Here is a 19,955-nt window from a genome sequence, read left to right on the forward strand (position 1 = left end):
CTTGACATTGTTGCATTTTAAAAATTGAATGAATTGTTGAAGTGGTGAATGTTTTCAAATAAAATGTTTTTTCTTTTGTAATTTACAGTCTATTTGACCTTTTTACCATATTTACACTCAAGAGAGTTGAATAAAATAACAATATATTACACCAGGCGGTGTTAAATATAGGTACATTTTTTAACTCTGCCCAGAGTTAAAATTAACCCTTACTTCGGTGTCAATGTGCCAACCCTTTTGAAAGTGTTGATTTAACTCTGTATTGAGTGGACCCCATGAGACACTTTCAAAGTGTTGAAATTAACACCCATAGAGTTGTTTTGGGTCCCCATATTTTGCTGTGTATTTAATAAAAAATATATTATTCAATAAAAAGATGATGTATTGACAAGGGATTGTCTAAATTAACTGAATTATTATAAAGTTTCGTGTGAATTCAAGAGAGATGCATACAGGGTGTCCGCAGAGTCTTAAAAAATATTAAAAGTTGATAAATCAATGTAGAGAAATTTAAAAAGTCTTAAATGCTATTTTACAAGGTATTAAGGTATTAATTGTTCTTGTATATACACTGGCATACTTAAATCATACAGAATGAATTTCCATTGATTTGTCAGCTGACTGACTTAAGTCATTTGATTTGTAAGGCTTATTAGGCCTATTTGAAATTTCATTCATTGTGTGTGGAAGGTGCATACCTAAACCAGAAATGCAGCTTTAGAAAACAAAGTTAATTTACATTTACCAAGTGCATTTATTAGAGGTTATTCTAATTGTCTGTCTGGGCATTTTCAGAGGAAAGTAGTTACGGACATGTAATAAATATTGAGCAATCCGACAAAAGGTAAAATAAAAATGGTAATAATAGTACAAAAATAATGTGCAAACTGCTAATATCGCGTAATTTAAAGTAGTTCACTACAAATAATTTTAAATTCATATTTTAAATTTTTTTCAAATTTAATACAATTTTTAAAATCTGGAATTCAAATGGCTACATTTAGCAGAATTAATTCCATTTCACAAATGTTCTGTTGTGCATTATGCTCTTCTATGCATTCTTGTCATTTTGTTGCTATGGTTACCGATAATTTTACACACCTGTTCTTTGTTTTTGTTGATCATCTGTTTTCAGTGTATTTAAACTGTTTTCTCAGTTCCATGTTCTGCATTAACTCTTTATCTGGCATAGGAGCTACTTGATTGACCTAATGTAGGGTTAGTTCAATTCAGTTTAAGTTTATTTGTATAGTGCTTTTCTCAATAATTTTCATTCCAGAGCAGCTTTATAAAAGGTTCAGTTGACTATAGGCTATAACCTGCAATTGTAAAGTATATGGTGTGTATTTAAAACAAAAAAGGTTATCTGTGTGTATTTATTTGGGTCATTCAAAAAGAATATAAAAATCTGTATTTATTCAAAGACACATGATGGAACCTTGGGTAATTAATCAATGTGAAGAGTAGGCTGCTTAACGAGTTTTGTTTAGCAGAAAACAAGTTAGATGTTCAATATTACCCCTTCCAGACACTCGAGTGACATCAACCCGGAAGTTGTGGTATTCTTTTTGAATCACCCTATATAAGTGATCTGATCATTACAGTAAATAAGAACAGTTTGTGTATTGCTTAAGGCTGTCCTCAAAGTCCTGACAAGGTTGGCATCGTCTAGGCTATTTATTCCTGTTAGGGTTGGCATCATCTCTTCAAGGTAAGTTTATCATTAAAACGAAACAAAAATGTTTAATTGAGTGGTTTAAGGAACAATTTAAACAGATTATTTATTTATATTGTTTAATTTTTTTATACTAGTGGAAGTTAAAGAGTCAATATCAACAATTAATGCGAATCTGTCAAATTTGCTTGGTGTCAAAATGCTTCTGTATTCCTCATTATTTCAAGCTCCTTTTTTAAAGCTGGAACTTCATATGCTACTTTGGATGTTTGAATTCACTATTCAGGGTTAATCAATCAATGTAATATTTATCACAAAACCGTAAAATATGTCCCGTCAAAAATGTAGGATACAAAAATGATTTACATTCAGACTCATGCAACAAGTAAAATTCTACATGAATTTACGCTTTACTGTTTGCTGGGACATCGGAGTAGATTGATGAATATGGTCTTCTTTTACAGAAAACCCTCCCAATTTTAAGATGCATATGTCATATGGCTGGGCGATTTGGCAAAAACAAAAATCTAGATTATTTTATAAAGTTTGACCGATTCAAGATTTCGATTTTTTTTTTCAACATGACTGAAGTAACATGATCTTTATAAGTAAATTGAAAAACTATCTGGTAAAGGACCATTGTATTTTTATTGGCCATGCCATATATAAATTGTTTCAATTAAGTTTATTCCTTTTTTTCTTTTCTTTTTTTTTTTTTTTTTTTTTTGCTTGTAGCAAGGATGAACACAAAAATCTTTTAACAGGATATATGAAAAATAATAGAATGATAGGCTGTTCCTAGCCTATCAAGAGCCTATCAATAGCCATAAATATGCAAGGCATATCATTTTAATAATCACGCGACTTACACATGTTTAATAATAAATTATCTTAGTTTTTTATTAAAACAAAAGTGATTTAGCACTGACAAGCCAACTGCAGAGAAGTTACTTTACTTTCAACCTACTGAGTCTGAAAGTAAATCTCATTAAATTAATAAATCAATTCTTCATTTATGGTACTGAAAGAAGTGATTCATTGGATTTCCTATTTTAAAGGTAAGTGGTTGCAAACAATCTAGCAAAAATAAAATTGAAAATAATTTAAAGAATAAACGTTAATAAGTTAAAAATAATAAGTTACGCGCACGCGCACACAGGTGTCCTGTCCGCGCAGGGCGTGACCGTGGGCAGAGCAGCGGTGCAGGTTAGAGAGAGAGAGGCAGAGAGCATGCGTGAAAGAACAGCTCTTTCTAAACGATTATAACGAGAAAAGAGAGGGAGAGGGAGGAATACAGATTAAGCAGACTGAACACAACTGTTGTTTTAATCCTCTGAGCGGATAGATTTAGATGAAAAAAAAACTACTGGTTTGGAGGAGAGCAGCCATATTGCATGGACCTTTGGTGGAATAACAAGACTCTGTGTCGGAGCAGGAATCCGCGGAGTTCAGGAGCAAACATCTAGACTTCGCGAACCGCTCCGACGCTACTTTCACCGTCTTATTGTCACATTTCCTATTTATTATTTATTTATTTTATTTTCTGGATAGTGTTAAACAGCAGACAGAAATATGAAGGACCGACTGGAACAACTAAAAGCGGTAAGCGTGTGTTTCTATTCTCTTGTTTAGTAAACGCGACCGAAACGAGCCTCTATTCATACTCTACAAGTGTATGGGAATGTCATTACATAATAAAGTTTGATGAAAACATTCGTGTCCTGTTAAGTGCAGCGATCATAATGTGAATGAGAAATAGATGTAACTTTTCCGCTTCTGCTACTTATAGCAAGAGAAATATGATGATACAGAAGTTGAACAACTCAGTGGAGTGTGTGTATGAAATGTCCGACAAGTGCTGCCATAATAAGATGTGGCGTAAGGAGTGAAAGGAGGACAGTAGATGTGTCGGACAGCTGATGTGGTCATCTGACTCATGGAGGGGGTCACGGTCCTCTGGAGAGATGGGGGATGGGAGATGAGGATGATGATGATGATGCTGACCTTCATACTTCTATGAAATAGAAAAAATAGGCTTACTTTTCTGTTCTGTAGCCACACTCATAAGAAGATCCACTGTTCTGTGTTATTTTGGACATTGATTGTATGGTTTTTAGACACCATGCACTGTAGTTTTATTTTGAGCTTTTTGGAAAATACCCATGGGTTTTATACATGTGGCATGTGTTTTGTAGAATGTTTCATGGTACTGCCATATATTTAAGATGCAACCCATTACTGCACTGTAAAATGATATGAAAAATTAGTCATGACAGCATATGTTTTTAGGTCATTGTAACTTATTAAACTAATTTAATTATGTTTTAACTTCATTTTATAAGTTACACAAGCTGTTTTAAGTCAGTTGTACATAATGTAAGTTCAATGAACTCATTTGATTCAGCTTAAAATTTTAGGGCAACCCAAATTTTTTTTACAGTGTGCCAATGTTTTTTAGTTTAACTCTGTTTTTTATTGAAATATGTTAGTCAGAGAGCCACAGCATCAGATACACAGAATCATTAGACATCAACTGCTCCAATGTGGTGGTAGAATACAATTTTGCTCACGTTTTCTTTCTCTCTGAATAAAACAACATTACATTTTCATGCATTAAGGAAAAAACAACAACAACAACAACAACAGTACAGAGAATAAACAAATACAAACACTCAAAGGGTACAGCAGTAGAAAATAAAATAATAATATATATTTAAAAAATAATAATAAAATAAAGAAAATAAAAAACAATCTCCATTCATAACTATGCCAGGGGCAGGGAAAATAAGTCAGCTATATACTTGCATACAGATACACATAATATATACATGTTTATTTATTTATTATTTTTATTTTTAAAGTGTAAGAGGAAGGGTTGCCAGATAGTGTCAAATTTTTCAGTATTACTGCAAACTGTATATCTAATCTTTTCTATTTGCATAGACTGCATCAGATCATGCATCCAATGTATGTAACTGGGTGGGGAAGGATTTTTCCAGTTAAGTGTTATAAGCCATTTAGCAATTATTAAACAAAAGGCAAGTGCATTTGATTGTGTAGATGACAACAGTGTGCCATTGTTTTTGGCCTTTTTTTTGTTATATTAACCAAATTTTCAAGCATTATACATACAATGCGCATAACTCAATATGGTTTCTGGCCGTAAATCATCATGATACATCCATATTTCTTGACCTGTATCATGTTTTACAGAAGTATACTGAAATACTCCCATGGGCATATATCATTGTACTACAATTTTTTTTTTTTGTATGTGATATTATTAGACACTTATTTCAATCTAAAATCATAAATGAAAACCTACCAGGTCTTTGTATGTATATATATATATATATATATATATATATATATATATATATATATATATATATATATATATATATATATATATATATATTAAGGTTGTCACGATCCTCCAAATCCTCGATTACTGATGACTTGATTACATTTTTGATTCTAAAGGCACGATTCGATTTTCGATTTTCGATTATGAATAAATAATTAATTAATGACCAATTAATTATTTGTAACCTACCGTTTAAACTACCTGACCTGCATGGTCTTTGTTTATAAAGGCAAGATACACACATAATTACCACCTGTCAATCACTTTTTCTGCGGGACTCGTGAATAGGCAGTGATCTGTGTCGTTATAATGGCGTCGGTAAAAAAGACCCACAACCAACAGGAACCAGCCAACAGTATCTGAGGTGTTCGCTAAAATGAGTACAAGGGAGTGAAAGATTGAAGCAGTCCTCTGACTGCCTGGACCTGCTGTCTCGAGCGTATGGCTGTGAGTGCGTCTGTGTGGTCACTTGATGTGCATTTTCAGAGGTAGAGAGGAAGGAGGGTTGCTCAGAAACGCTACACGCCACTGTGGATGTCAAATCGTTGTCGTTCTAAAATGCCATTTAAAACAAAGACAGTGTAAACAGGGCCTGAGTGTGTACTTTTCGTGAGCGGATTTGCAACGGGGGCGGGCGGAGGATCACGATGCCGGTGTTGTGTATCGGACGAACCGTACGTAATACGTACGTAGCAGAGCTTGCAAAACTGTGTTTTTTTTTGTCGACAACACGAACGTTTTCAACATAACTCACTGGAAATCCAAAATGCTTACACACCGGCTTCTTCATTGAAAGAGGAGAGGGTTTAAGTTCTGTCGACGGGTCTCCTGCTTCTGCAGTTTAACAAGCACTTCAACAAGCCTGTTTTTTTCCCGCTTGGCAAGCCAAGCTGACGTGACATGGGGGCGTGGCAGCATCGACAATTCTATTTTTTGATTCGATAATCGAAATTGAGCATAAATTTCGATCGATTTCGATTAAAAATTTAAATCGTGACACCCCTAATATATATATATATATATATATATATATATATATATATATATATATATATATATATATATATATATATATATATTAGGGGTGTAACGATACACTCAGCTCACGATACGATGTGTATCACGATATAATGTTCTCGATTCGATATGTATCACGATATTTGGAATAAAAATTGAAAATTTAAATGAAATGCAAATTTTACCAAGTAAACTATTTTTTATGTATTTCTTTTGTTTCAACTTGTTAAACTGAACCTTCTTTTAGAAAATATATTAAACAGGCCTGTCTCTGGAAAATAAAACAATTTAAAAACTTCTTTAAAAATATTATTGAAATGACAGAGACAAAATTAAGGAACAATTTAAGTAAAGGTGCAAAAAAAATAAGCTTTCTATTCAATTGAATTTAACAGTAAGAGCTTAAGGCTTTGCTTGGTCACTTGCGTTTTTTGTGTGTGCAGTCAGTTCTATAATCAGCAGTAATCAGCAGTTCTATAAGATAATCCTGAACTTATGTGTATCTGTCTGAGAGGTTTTTATGGATGGCTGTCTTCATGTTGGGCATGATGAGTAACAGGGTGGCCGTCTTTTCATTACACAGGACAGTCGTGGCTCTTTTCAGCAGTTTAGGCAGGTTTACTATTTCTTCGGCGTCGCTGATGTAGGCGCTATCAAGTGTATCATGTTGACGTGCATTTTTGTGTACCTCTGTACTGAAAAGGGTTAATGCTCGTCGTAATCATAACTCTAAAATGCGATATGATTGTTTAAATAATGTGCACGCTTTCGGTTTCATTTCCACTGCTAAGTGCTGTTTATACTTCCCACGCGGCTCCTGAAAGATCACTCTGTTCCACAAACTGAATGTTGTTAACTACTTTATTAGTCACAACCTGCAGGTTCTGTTCACTGAAGCAGACGCGCGCGTATAGCAAGCCGTTTTAGCATTTAAACCTTTGTTCTGACTATCCATAAATATATTTCATTAATATTTAATTAATTTCATTTAGAGATATCTCTAATTATATTTTGACTAGTCGAATTATAATTATGACTAGTCAAAATATAATTAGAGATATCTCTAAATATATTTATGGATAGTCAGATCAAAGGTTTAAATGCTAAAACGGCTTGCCATACGCGCGCGTCTATCATCCGCCCTCTGTAGTAACAGCTCACGTCTTGTGTGATTTTGCGGCCGCCAATACATCATTATATGAAGACAGAATGATATTTTAGGGTGAATTGTACCTTATAAATACAGTATGTGACTCTTTCAACACCATTAGGAGGTATCCATGTCGCTGTGCAAAGTATGTAAATCACTATGAAGACTTTAAAACTTTGGCTATGTTGACCCAGTATGCGTGTCAAAAAGCGGACGAGTCTAAAGCAATGACTGTACAACCGAAATGTTGCCAGACATCTGATTTTGAGAGGATGGGCCATCCTCTATTTCAACTCCACTCATCTTGGTCTGCTAACATTACTGCTGCTGCAATCTGAACTCACGTGCGACAGCAGGTGGAACATAGCTCACATGCAAACAGCTCAACTAATAAAAGAGAACGGACGTCATATCGTAATCAAATCGTCATAACGCCACGATGCATATTGTGACATTTTTGCATCGCAATAAATCGTACAACGATAAATCGTTACACCCCTAATATATATATATATATTTATTTTTTTGTGGGGGGTTGGAGGTATGTGTCTGAATGCTGCTGTTTTTTGATATGTTGATATGATACCATGTTTTTTCAGTCATGTATTTCAATACTGCTTTTTGGGCCAATATCGTGGTACTACCATGTCACACATGTTATACAGCGTTTACTGGACATGTATCACCATTTTACCACTGTGTTTCTTGATATGTTTTTGGCATTCATCTGACTGTGATTATTGCTGTGTTTCACACAATTCCTTCATGTTGTTCCAAAACAAATAGATTAAGTTAAACAATTTTATAAATTTAAGTGTGTAGAACATAAAAATGTTAAGTTGTCCCCCAAAAAACATAATAATTGTGCCGTTTCAACTCAATTTAAATAAGTAGTTTGAACAAGCAGCAAAAGTAGTTTTATGTGTGTACCCCATTTTGTGATATGTCCATATATTTTAAATATTCAACCCAATACGGCCTAGGTTTCCAAGTACACATGAAGTATTTTGGCACCTACCATGTTTTTCATCCCAATATCACATATTATTATGCTGACACCATGGTTCTGCTATGTTTATTGAACTAGTATTGTGATTACTGCCATATTCATTGATTTTGTTTTTAAAAGACATATATAAGCTAATAGCCAAAGAAGCTTTCAATAAAACATTAATTTAAAAATACACAATAGACTTTTTCAACAATAAGACGGTATATTTCAATGCATTTGTGACAAATTTCAATACAATTTCGTGATTTTAACATGCCACAAACAGAAGGCATCAAAATACCAGGGGAGATCCAAAGGGACGGTTACAGTTTTTTTATTTAAACCAATACAACTCCCATTTGGGTGGCGCAGTGGGTAGTGCCGTCTCACAGCTAGACATGGGCCGGAATAAGATTCTGACGGTATGTTAACCTTGTATTATGATTACTGTTCTAAAAAAAAACAAAAAAAATTATCTTTTGAGCACAATTGCTGCGTCCAAAATTGCATACTTCCATAGTATATAGTACGCTAAAATCAGTATGAGAGCTGAGTAGTATGTCCGAATTCATAGAATTCGAAAATCAGTATCCGAGAAGTACTCGGATGACTTACTACTTCGGCAAGATTCATGCCATGCACACTGCGCTATCCCATAATGCTCCACGAGAGAATTCATGAATGGGAGTGAAGCGTAAATAAAAAAAACGTATATAAAACAATCTTACTTGTATAGGAACGGTATTGCAGAAAATGTTGACGGTTTTAAAACTTGGACTTTTTCAAACCGCGGTATACCTTAAAACTGGTTATCTATCTTCCCATGCCTACTCACAGCAAGACGTCGTTGTTTCAAGCCATATATATATATATATATATATATATATATATATATATATATATATATATATATATATATATATATATATATATATATATATATATATATATATGTATATATGTATGTATACCGCGGTTTGAAAAGTTCCTATACGAGTAAGATTTTTTTATATACGTTTTTTTTATTTATTTTTATTTATTTTTTATTATATATATATATATATATATATATATGTGTGTTTATATTTATTTTATTTATTTATTTTTTTAAATATCAACCTCTACCAAGTGGTAGATATGTCGGTATTTTGTAAAAGTACCGGAGTTCATACATATACTATAAAAATCTGAAAATATAAAGTGTAGGACCAATTTACTTAAAAACATAATATAATTAAAACATCTTTGAATATTAAAATCATCTTTATTTTTTTGAAGTATGCCATAAAATATTTCAGATTCTCATTTAACATGTTTTCTTGTTTGTTTGTTTTTTACAATAAAACCAAAATCAAGTGTAGTAGTGCAACATAATTTGTTTTTTATTAGATTTTTTTTTTGTAAACCAGCAATGCTGTGTGTGTAAGCCATTATTTAAAGCAGTCAAAATATGGTCAACCATTTGGTAGAGCAGGCAGTAAAAGCGCTAAGGCACTGGATATATTATGTGAGATAGTACTGTAGGCGAGGTTAAGTTTATCCGGGTGTGTTGGACAGGGTGTCCGATCTTAAGGGCAGGGTCAGAGGTGAGGATTTGTTTCTGTGGCAACTCTATCCCAGTCCAACATTTCCTTTGTTGACTGTTCCCCGAAGCAGTCTGCCAGGCAAGAGGAACTTTTGTGCGTGTGTTTATAGCCGTACCTTATTTACATTAGTCATTGCTTTGTTTCCGTGCTAGTTTGCATACAGAAAATCTCGCTTGCTCAGTGTTTGTGTAGTCTCTTGTTACTGGTTTCATCTTTATTTCTTTGTTAGTTAGGGTAAAATAATAACATTTTTACACGTTCGGGTATTTTCTCAAGCAAATCCTGCTGACGCAATGCCTAAGATGAGTGGTTGTCTATGTGTTACTATGTGGTTTCTAGAGTGTTGTAGATGTTTTTAGCATAACTTTGTATCAAGATGTGTCTGGGTAGATGCTAGAGTGCTCTAGCAGCATTACATTATTTCATCTTCACTTTCTCATTATTTTATCACTTCTGTTTTTTCATTTGTTCAGTCACTGCCTTTTTTTTTCTTTAGTATTCATTTTGTCATTAGTTATTTTTGTCATCTGTTACTCATAGCTTTGTATTTAAGCAGTTGGGTTTAGTTGAGTATTCCATTACTTCATTATGTTCGACTGTTCCAAGTTAATAGTGTTTTTTGTTTTTGCCAAACTGCATTTGGGTTCTTTATACCATTATCTTTTTCACCGTGCCAACAAAGATAACAAATATATAAAAAACAAACAAAATACAAACTGTACATCCAGCTGGTTATTACAAAATAAATTCAAACAAGGTTATCATTCTTTATTATGGTTAATGACACTTTTCTATTATTGGGCAGAACAGTTTTTGCTTAAAAGCAATTCCAGCATTATGGACGTGACATTTGCTGTAAAACCTCCTTTCCTGTTAGACCTTTTTCTTAGAACGCAAAGGAGAAAGCTAAGAACTTTCGGTCGGCAGCTGATGTGTTTAAACCGTCATCATGATGGGGTCATGGTGAAGGACTAAATGCTAGAAATGTACAAAAAGTACTACATTCATGTCACAGATCATAGATTAAATAATTTTGTTTAGGCATGAAGTTAGTTGTTTAGTCTTTACATTGGCCGTTTATTACTAAGTAAATCTTCCGCTTGAAGATTTGTTTTACAGATTTCAAAAATGTGATCAACCTTACCTCAGAGACGACATCTGGAATCTACCACTGACTTGTTTAACCACTAAAATACATACTTTATAATCAGTAGTGTAAAGTAACAAATTAAAAACACTCAAATTACTGTTATTGAGTAGTTTTTCAGGAATTGTAATTTCCTAAGTAATTTAAAAAATGTGTACTTTTACTTTCCCCTAAGTAGATTTTTAGTGCTGTGTCGTTTTATTGTTTTTTTACTTCACTACACTCCTTCAACCTGCTACTTTATTTTTTCTTGTCTGTGAGGATTGGCTAAGTAGAAAAATCGTTCTTGCGATTCATGTCCAATCAAATCGCACATAGAAAGTAAATTGCATTATAATAAACTACCTCAAGACATGGACGCTTTATAAATGCAGCAAAACGTTTGGAAGCATTAAAAGTGTCCAAGAAGATGTCCGAAATCTTGTACTACAGAATGTTACGTTTTCACACACACAGAAATTGCATGTAAACAAATCAGCTTGTCACTCTGTAATACTCAATACTCACTATTCTTGAGTACTTTTGAAAGGTCTTTTTACTTATACTTTAAGTAATATTTACAACAGGTTCTTTTACTCTACTTGGACTACATTTATGGGAAAGTAATGGTTCTTGAGTATGATTTTTCAGTACTCTTTTCGACACTGTTCATAACATATACTAGTCATTAGTCTCATGAATTAATTGTTTGTTACAGATCAAAATGTTGTGTGTAAGTTTGTAATCCTGTAAACCCAGAACTGTGTTTCACCTTATCATCCACATTCTCAATCCTATATTTTTAGTTCGCAAGATCCACATTGCTGCAGAATTTAGCGTTTAACCCAGTCAAACTAACACTAGATACACATGGGGTAAAGATGGCGTTTTGACAGCTTGACAGTGCCTACGTTTACATAAACATCAGTAATCAAATTATTTGCCTTAATCTGAATAAGAATAATAGGATTAAGGTGTTTACATAAGTTTCTTTTTGAATGTTGCTGTCAAGATCCTGTTTTACATGTTATAACACATCGATCGATTAACATCATTGCATCACGATGCTATCCACATTTCCTCCGGAGTTTCATGCAATTTCTGGTGTTTCATTTTAAATTTTTCGTCTTTAACTGCAGTTTGGCATTTTTATTCAGGAACATTTCAGGCATGCCCAGCCCCTGTGACAAATGAGATATTAGATGCAAGTATGAACTGTATTTAAATTTGATACCGCACGCCGTATGGGTGTCTGTGGTCCTTCACTGACTTGGTAGGTGCAGAGAATAGTGTCAAACAGCTGTGTGTGTATAGAATATCCTATAATAGGACACGAAAATGCACCAAATCATACACAATGGTAAAAGCTTGATTAAGGTGTTTACATGTCTGTACTCCACTTCAATAATGTTATCGGCCTACTCCACATATCTTAATTTGATTTCTGATTTTCTTAAGTTGGATTATGACCTTAGTCAGATTAAATTAATCAAAAATCACTGATTACATGGTAGACTCTTAATCTGAGTGTTCTCTTAATCGTATGAAAATCAGATTATTCTAGCACTAGCACATTGTCCATTTTAATGTGCAAGATGCTGTAAAGTCCATACACTAGTTTTAGTGGCCAAAAACTATTTAAAACTTAGAGATGTGGATTTGAACGGCAGTAAAATTGCCACACAGTTTTTTTCAGAAAAACAGTAGGTTTTTCAGTCGGGATTTTTACCTTGGTGTAGAGCTGCACGATTCTGGCTAAAATGAGAATCGCAATTTTTTAGCCTAAAATAAAGATCACGATTTTCTCATGATTCTGTAGATATAAAATAAAGGTTAATATGAGTGGGCTGTTATTATTGTTATTCTTAAATAGGTGGTAAAACAGCAATAGGCTTTGTGCAGCTGTACTGTTGGGTAAAATGCAAAATTGTGTATACACTTGGAATGGTGGACTTGAACACTGGACTTTAGATTTGTCCTGGTCATTAATGCTGCTGATAAGTCTGATGTTGAATTATTGTGTTTGAGACATATGCTTACAATCTGTAATTTTCTGCTTAAAATCAGTCACTGACGTTATTTTCGTGAATACAGAAGACTGGGTGGGTATTTTTTGCAATACTGCGGGTTTTGGATAGTTTTTGGGCTGGAATTAGCCAGCTACATCCGGCAACACTGTGTACGCTTTCGGTTTCATTTTTACTGCCAAGAGTGGTTCACTTCCCGCGCGGCTCCCAAACAATCGCTCTGTGCCACAAACTGAATGTTATTTTCAACTTTATTACCTGTTATTTACAGCCTATTCAGGTTCTGTTCACTGAAGTAGACTTCATTTAGAGGCGCACGCGCACCCGCCCTCTCTGTGGTAACAGTTGGCGGTCTGCTCACGTCACATGTGATTTTACGCTCGCAAATACATTACATGAAGACAGAAATGACATTTTTGGGGTGAATTATATCTTATAAATACAGCCTGTGATTCTTTCAACACCATTTGGTGGTGTCCATGTTGCTGAACAACGTATGTAAAACAATGTGAAGACTTGTGCGGCCACCATTGCTCCTCTCCTTTAAAATATGATTGACAGAATTGTAGAAATGCTGGATAAAGATTGTCTAGGGCAGAGGTTCTCAAAGTGGGGGTCGGGACCCCCCAAGGGGTCGCGAGACAATGAAGGGGGGTCGCCTGGTGATTTTCAAAAATCAATTAATTTTTATTAAACCTTAAGACTTACTGTATTTTATAAATAACCTACTGAAGAGAAAAAATACTATAAACTGTATAGTTACTGTATAGTTACTATAGTAGCTTATAGTTACTAGTTCTATTGGATTGCGACTTCTTGGGTAATTACATTATACTAAAGACACAGCAGTACTGTCAGATCCAGCAGATTTTGTAACACCAGGTTAAACTTTCTAGCCCATTTACAGCACTGACATACATAAAAAAACAAAGAATAGACTTGGGTCTATTGGTGTGTGTGCGCGTCATTGGATACAAGGTTTCTGTATTTATAACCACCACCTCAGAGAATATTGGGGGTCACGAGTCACTGGCATTGTCATTTTGGGGGTCGCGGGCTGAAAAGTTTGGGAACCCCTGGTCTAGGGGGTTGAATCGAGATCGTGATCTTTTCACGATTAATTGTGCAGCTCTACCTTGGTGGTGAAAGAAAAAACATTCTGGATTTAGACAGATATTAGGGCTGCACAATATCTTATCAATATCGCAATGTGTGCATTCGCAACAGGGCCGGCCCGTGGCATAGGCAGTATAGGCAAATGCTAAGGGCGCTGTACGTCCAGGGGGGCGCCAGAAATGAGCGGGGTTAAGTTGTTTTTGTTTTCAATATTCCTGACACACAATAGATGGCAATAACTTAAAAACCTCTTACCCTAAAAAGATCTAAAGTGTGTTTCCTACAAAAAGACAAAGCTGGTTATGTTTCACAGCTGTCTTTTTCTCTTTTTTTTTGCTCGATATAACGAGCACTGCTCCGTTTAGCTTGGGATATGCGTTTAGCCATGAGAGCTGAGCTCGCGCGGAGTGGAGCTTTCCGTAAGGGACCGTCGGAAAAGTGCTTCTTTTTTTTTTTTTTGCTCTATCCTGCATGTTTTATTTTAAACACAACTAATTTTCTCTTAAATGAGCACAACAGTTACTAAAGTAGTCGAATGCTTCATTCATTCATTAATTTTAGATCTGTGCATCCTTACATTAACACCTCTGTTATCAAACAAAGCACAATGAGAGATTCATTTGCTGCTCTTCACTAAAGAACTATAGTAACTTTAATCAATATGCAAATACAATTAAAAGTTAAATAGATTTTATAGCTTTATTTAATTTTTGTATTGGCCATTGATTTTTATAAGGTTAAACCTTTTATTTTATTGTCAATATTTTCTATTGTTTGCTATGTATTCTATCATTTGAAGCTATTTGTTGTCCCATATTTTAACATCCCAACGTTGATAGATATGACAACATTGCTAATCATTAAATAGCTATAGTGCTATCTGTTAGTTTTACCGTCAGCTTATGTTATGGAAGGGCATAGATGTTATGGAAAATAGTAATATTATTGTAACTACCCCATCATTCCTTCCTCAAGAAAATGTGTAAATATTAGATCTATTCAGCTACAATGTTAATTACATTGGCATATTTATCTGACATTTTCCCAGCTTGTAGTAATCGATCAAAAAGCTGTTTAGTTTCTTATGACTATACACTAACAGTGGAATTTACTGCGATGTGATGGGGCGCCACCTGAAATCTTGCCTTGGGCGCCAAATTGGTTAGGGCCGGGCCTGATTCGCAATAATCACATTGCAGGATCTGCAATGTTGAGTTGGGTTCATAGTTGATCATCAATGAAGACCGTATACAGTGTTGTTTTACATTTTACATAACATTTGCTTATTCAATTACTGTACCTATAAAATCTGACTTCTGTTTGACTCTTTGGAAAACCATAAAGCACTGCATCTTCCACTTTTCTTTTTGCTTTATCTTATTTATTCATCCTTGTAATTTGTTTGATTCACTATGCTACCGAATTATCCCAATCAATCTAATAGATAGAATCGTATTCATACACTGTAAAACTCAACAGTCAACTTTATCGGATGAAATGAGTGTAGTTAATTTAAAACGGACTGAAAGTTAAATCTACTCATTTAAAAAAAGAGTTTTGAACTCAGTGTTGAAGGTAATGAGTTAATTAAATTCCTCCAGTTTTATATGGTTCGTTGCAATCTGTTTTCACAAACGGTCTGAGTTACCTTAACTTATTAGGTTTTACAGTGTATCGCAATATATCGCAGAAAAATAAAATATTGTAATGTCTGATTTTTTCAATATGGTCCAGCCCTAATGGATATACAGTAAATCACACAAAAAGGATGTATGTATGTGTCTGTGTTTGGACTTATGTATGTATAAATGAATGGATGGATGGATGGATGTAAATAAGATGAGAATAAGAAATGTTTAAGTTAATAATTTTTAAGTTAAGTGAATTATTCATCATTAACATTGCTACGGCTACAGCTCAGTCTTCTCCCTCAGCAAACTGAACTGAACCATGACATGGCCCCAATTCTGTGAACCAAAACAAACCGTGGCATTGGTGCATTATTACATCCCTACTGCACACATTGTCTGCATTTTGTCCTGTTTTTTGTAAGTCCTTTTTTAGTCTTGACTGTTATTAAAGGAAAGTCCCTTTCAAGGAAAGTCTGTTCACTCCGCGTCCATATTTGTGATGCCTCTGGGCAATTTGTCCAAAACTAAAATCTTAATGAATGGGGGAATCTTGAAATCTCCCAAACTGCTCACTGAACTCGGAGTTAAATGATGTACTTCAAATCTGCACCAAAATCTAAAGTGACCTGCCCCATTAATGTTTTTGCTTAAACTTTAATTACATTTAAAGCATGCTCCAGCTACTGTGTGTGCACAAATATTGCCACGACACCAATCTCATTTACTGCTGTTTCAATAGTAACAAGAGGACTAGGTTACAAACACTGGAAGAACAAAGACACAACCCCAGAGCAAAGAACGCAGGATGACACTGGAAGGACACAATGTGGATGTGACTTGGTGTTATTTCTCTTGTCAAAATCAACACAGGCATACAGTATACACCAAATGACAGTACTTGTTAAAGCAGCCAGGCAAATTTGTCCAGAGCTTTAGATTTTGTTTTGTTATGAATTTATTTAGTTTTTTCAAAATCCAGTTAGTTTTTAGAGGCAGATTTACTAGTTTTTGTTAGCTTTTATATTTTATAGTCTAGTTTTTGTTCGTTTCAGTGTTGGTTTTAATATTTTGTTTGTTGTTTTTTGTATATTAGGATATTTTTTTAGATGCAAGATTCAAAATCATCAGAATTAATATTATATAATTAAAACTCAACCAAATATAGGCTACATTTTTTGACACAAAAACATTACCATCTATTCATCCTCAAATTCAAATGCAACAGCCCACAAGATAGCAGCCGTATGTACAATATGTGTGCAAACTAGCTGCTTCTGATGTTAAATACACAGTATGGGAAGTTTGGATCTTTAACACGAGCCGGATCTTTTGTGACAATCTTCCCATGTTTAGAAAAATAAATCTCCATAGTAACTTAATTTTGCTTATTTTAGCCTACGTTCATGCAACTGAGTCAAAGCTAAATTCAGTCTGAATAGCCTTCAAGTCTTTTGTGCAATACCCCTTGGGGCTGTCATGTACTGTTTGTGTTTGATTCATCATCTGTTGAATCATGCATGCTTAGTATTATCGGTTCACCACTTCTCAAATCTGATCTCAGTGTACTGTTCTAATAACTTAATAACTCAGTATATATTGTATTTTTTCGAGTCAGAGGGGGTATCAGGCATGTTAAAAAGTAAGTAGTTTGTGGATAAGTGCCTAACGTTATTAGATTCGTGGATTGTTTCAAATGATTCAGTTAGATTTGTTGAATTAGTTCACTTAGAGGATCCGGTAAAAAATAATGCATGAATGTGTTAAATTAATACTTTAAAGTGTCTGCTCAGGTTGTATTTAAAGTCCCTAAGAAATTAAAACTAGCCATATGATTTTGCTAGCTAACATTGCTAGTTTTGTGGTGAAAAATTAATCTGTGCATGTCATTAAAGAACAGTTTGCCCTTCTAATCTTTAATTGAAATCTGAAAATGCACTTCCTGTTTGTTTTCAGTTAAATGATCAGATTACGTGATATTGAGGAAATGGGCAGGGCTAACATATTTAACCATTCTGGTTCAACTGTCAGTTTTGACAACAAACAGAAATGTTGAGCAGGAGGTGTTTGTTTGGCTGTAATAACTCTTCTAAAACCCCTTTCCCGATCTTTCTATATGAAATGCCTCTTTTACTACATCCATTCAGCCCGTGATAGAAAAACAAGCCACACCCACTGTTTACTCAATTAAAATTCCGTTTCTCTAGGAACTGCGTCACAATACGAAAAAAATATTGATCGAAACTTCCGGTTCATGGGGACTTTAATGTTGGGTTCATAGGGACACCGTGTTTCTGTCATGTCCAGCCGTTGTTTTGTCATGGGAGCAACATAGAGGCAGACTGGAAGACTGAACCGACTTGATCTGGCCAATGACATCAGGATTATAGACTCTGAGGTGCCGTACAGGTCAAACACCTGGCGTAAAACTTGTAGCATGAAGATTTACTTCTAAAAGGCTTAAATTGAATACATTTACAAAAACGAAAATGAACAACATTTTGCTATAATTTTTGTTTCAGTTAGGTTTGTTTGTCCACACTACAGTTTCAGTTATTTTGGTTTCAGTTAACAAAAATGTTTTTCAATTCTAGTTTTCGTTTTTTCGTTCGTTTTCGTTAACTATAATAACCCTTCCCCAGGGAATCACATGGCTGATTCAGAACTTATTATTTCAACTAGGTAGTGGGACTTCCTTTGCTATGGCGGCCATACTGAGTGTTTGCTGTCTTTGAACTGTTTTTAGGTGGCCATTTATTTCACTAATTTGGCAACTGTCAAAACATTATCTGGGAAATGGTTTGAATTTCTGCCCAGTAAAAAACCCATTAGTTTTCTATTTGAGATGACCCTACTTTCATATACTATGCTGTTGCTTGCGTAGTGAATAAAAGCATTAGTGTATAGTGTGCCATTTGGGACACAGCTTTTGTATATCTAACGTCTTGGGTTTTATACAGTCTGACAATGATGACATTTGAGATGCCACAGTGTAACGGCTTTGGGATCAAGTTCTTACAGTCTGTCGAGAAACAATCATAAAGAACCAGCTTAACACAATCAAGATTAAAATTAATGACATGACAACGATTAATTCCTAGCGTTAAGTGCCTGTTCAAATCTTTAACCCTAAGTGTGAGGAATGGTGTTAGCGACGTTTAACTTAACACCAGCACTAACAGCTGTTTAGGGATGACTGTGTGTGACCCTCTGTGCTTTAGGAAATCCTGTGAGAGACAAACATCTTCAGTCCTAATCTCTAAATGCAAGAGTTTGTCTTTCTGTGCTTCTCTGTAATGTTTAACTTGGTGTGGCTGTTCTGTTCTTCTCATTTTATTTGTGCAAATAAGGCTATGCTAGGCAAAGCACACACACTGGTTTTCTTCTTGGAGGAAAGGAACTGGAACACTGTTAGCAATTATTGTAATTTCTTTTCTGTCCTTCCTGGAAAACCAAACTGCCTCATTCTGAGAGTGTTAGCTAGATGATGACTGAAAAACATTGTATAACAGACTTTACACTTTTGGGACACTGTTAACTTTACTATAATCTATTTATGTTAACTTAGCAAGACACTAATATCTCTGTACTGGTCGTTCGGCAGGAAGTCTTTTGTGGGCTTATCTTTATACTTCAGTTCACTGCTTTTCCAGCACATTGCGTTTTTGTGTGTGTGTGTGTGTGTTTGACCTTCAGAAAAAAACTTGCTGGGTTGGCAACACATTGTTAATACTACAAATATACTTGAAAAGAGAGCAGAACTCTTTGTCAGCCAGTTAGATAATATTACATATTGTCACTGGAATAGTTTCACTGAAATTCTTCAGTGCAGTAAATGTTGGTTTTTGTGCTTACTAGGTTTGCACATACAAAAAATATGATGGTAAATAGGGCTGTACGTTTGGGGAAAATATCAAATTGTGATTTATTTATTATAACTTTTTTATATATACAATTTTTTATTATATTTCATTTTATTAATATTTTCAGACAGGTATTGTGATTGCGATTTGATTTACAATTAAATTTTGTAGTCAAGCTCAAGCTCAATACTCTGTAATCCGTGGCACCAATTCTGTGACAGCTCTTGAAAGTTACCTGTTTTTGTTCCGTGTTTGTGACTTCATTCATTCATTCATTCATTCATTCATTCATCTGCTTTTTTTATTGTGGCTGTAGTTTGATTGCGCAATTCTGATAGGGCAGAACGAAATTGGCTAGTAAGACTGTCACACACAGCCGGCAGTCACACATTTGTGCAGGGTGGGGGAA

At 34.5% G+C, this 19,955-nt stretch overlaps 1 protein-coding gene across 1 annotated transcript in view; it reads left to right on the forward strand.

The window, feature by feature from the left end:
* The first annotated feature begins 3,240 nt into the window (after nucleotides 1–3,240).
* The window catches only part of stx3b (syntaxin 3b), a 54,944-nt gene continuing 38,229 nt past the window's right edge, over nucleotides 3,241–19,955 (forward strand). Inside the window, 1 exon segment of the mRNA NM_200543.1 lies at nucleotides 3,241–3,277. Coding sequence (NP_956837.1) covers nucleotides 3,248–3,277 — 30 coding nt within the window. The 5' untranslated portion in view covers nucleotides 3,241–3,247.

Source organism: Danio rerio, chromosome 14, assembly GCF_049306965.1.
Source record: "Danio rerio strain Tuebingen ecotype United States chromosome 14, GRCz12tu, whole genome shotgun sequence".
Taxonomy (NCBI): Eukaryota; Metazoa; Chordata; class Actinopteri; order Cypriniformes; family Danionidae; genus Danio; species Danio rerio.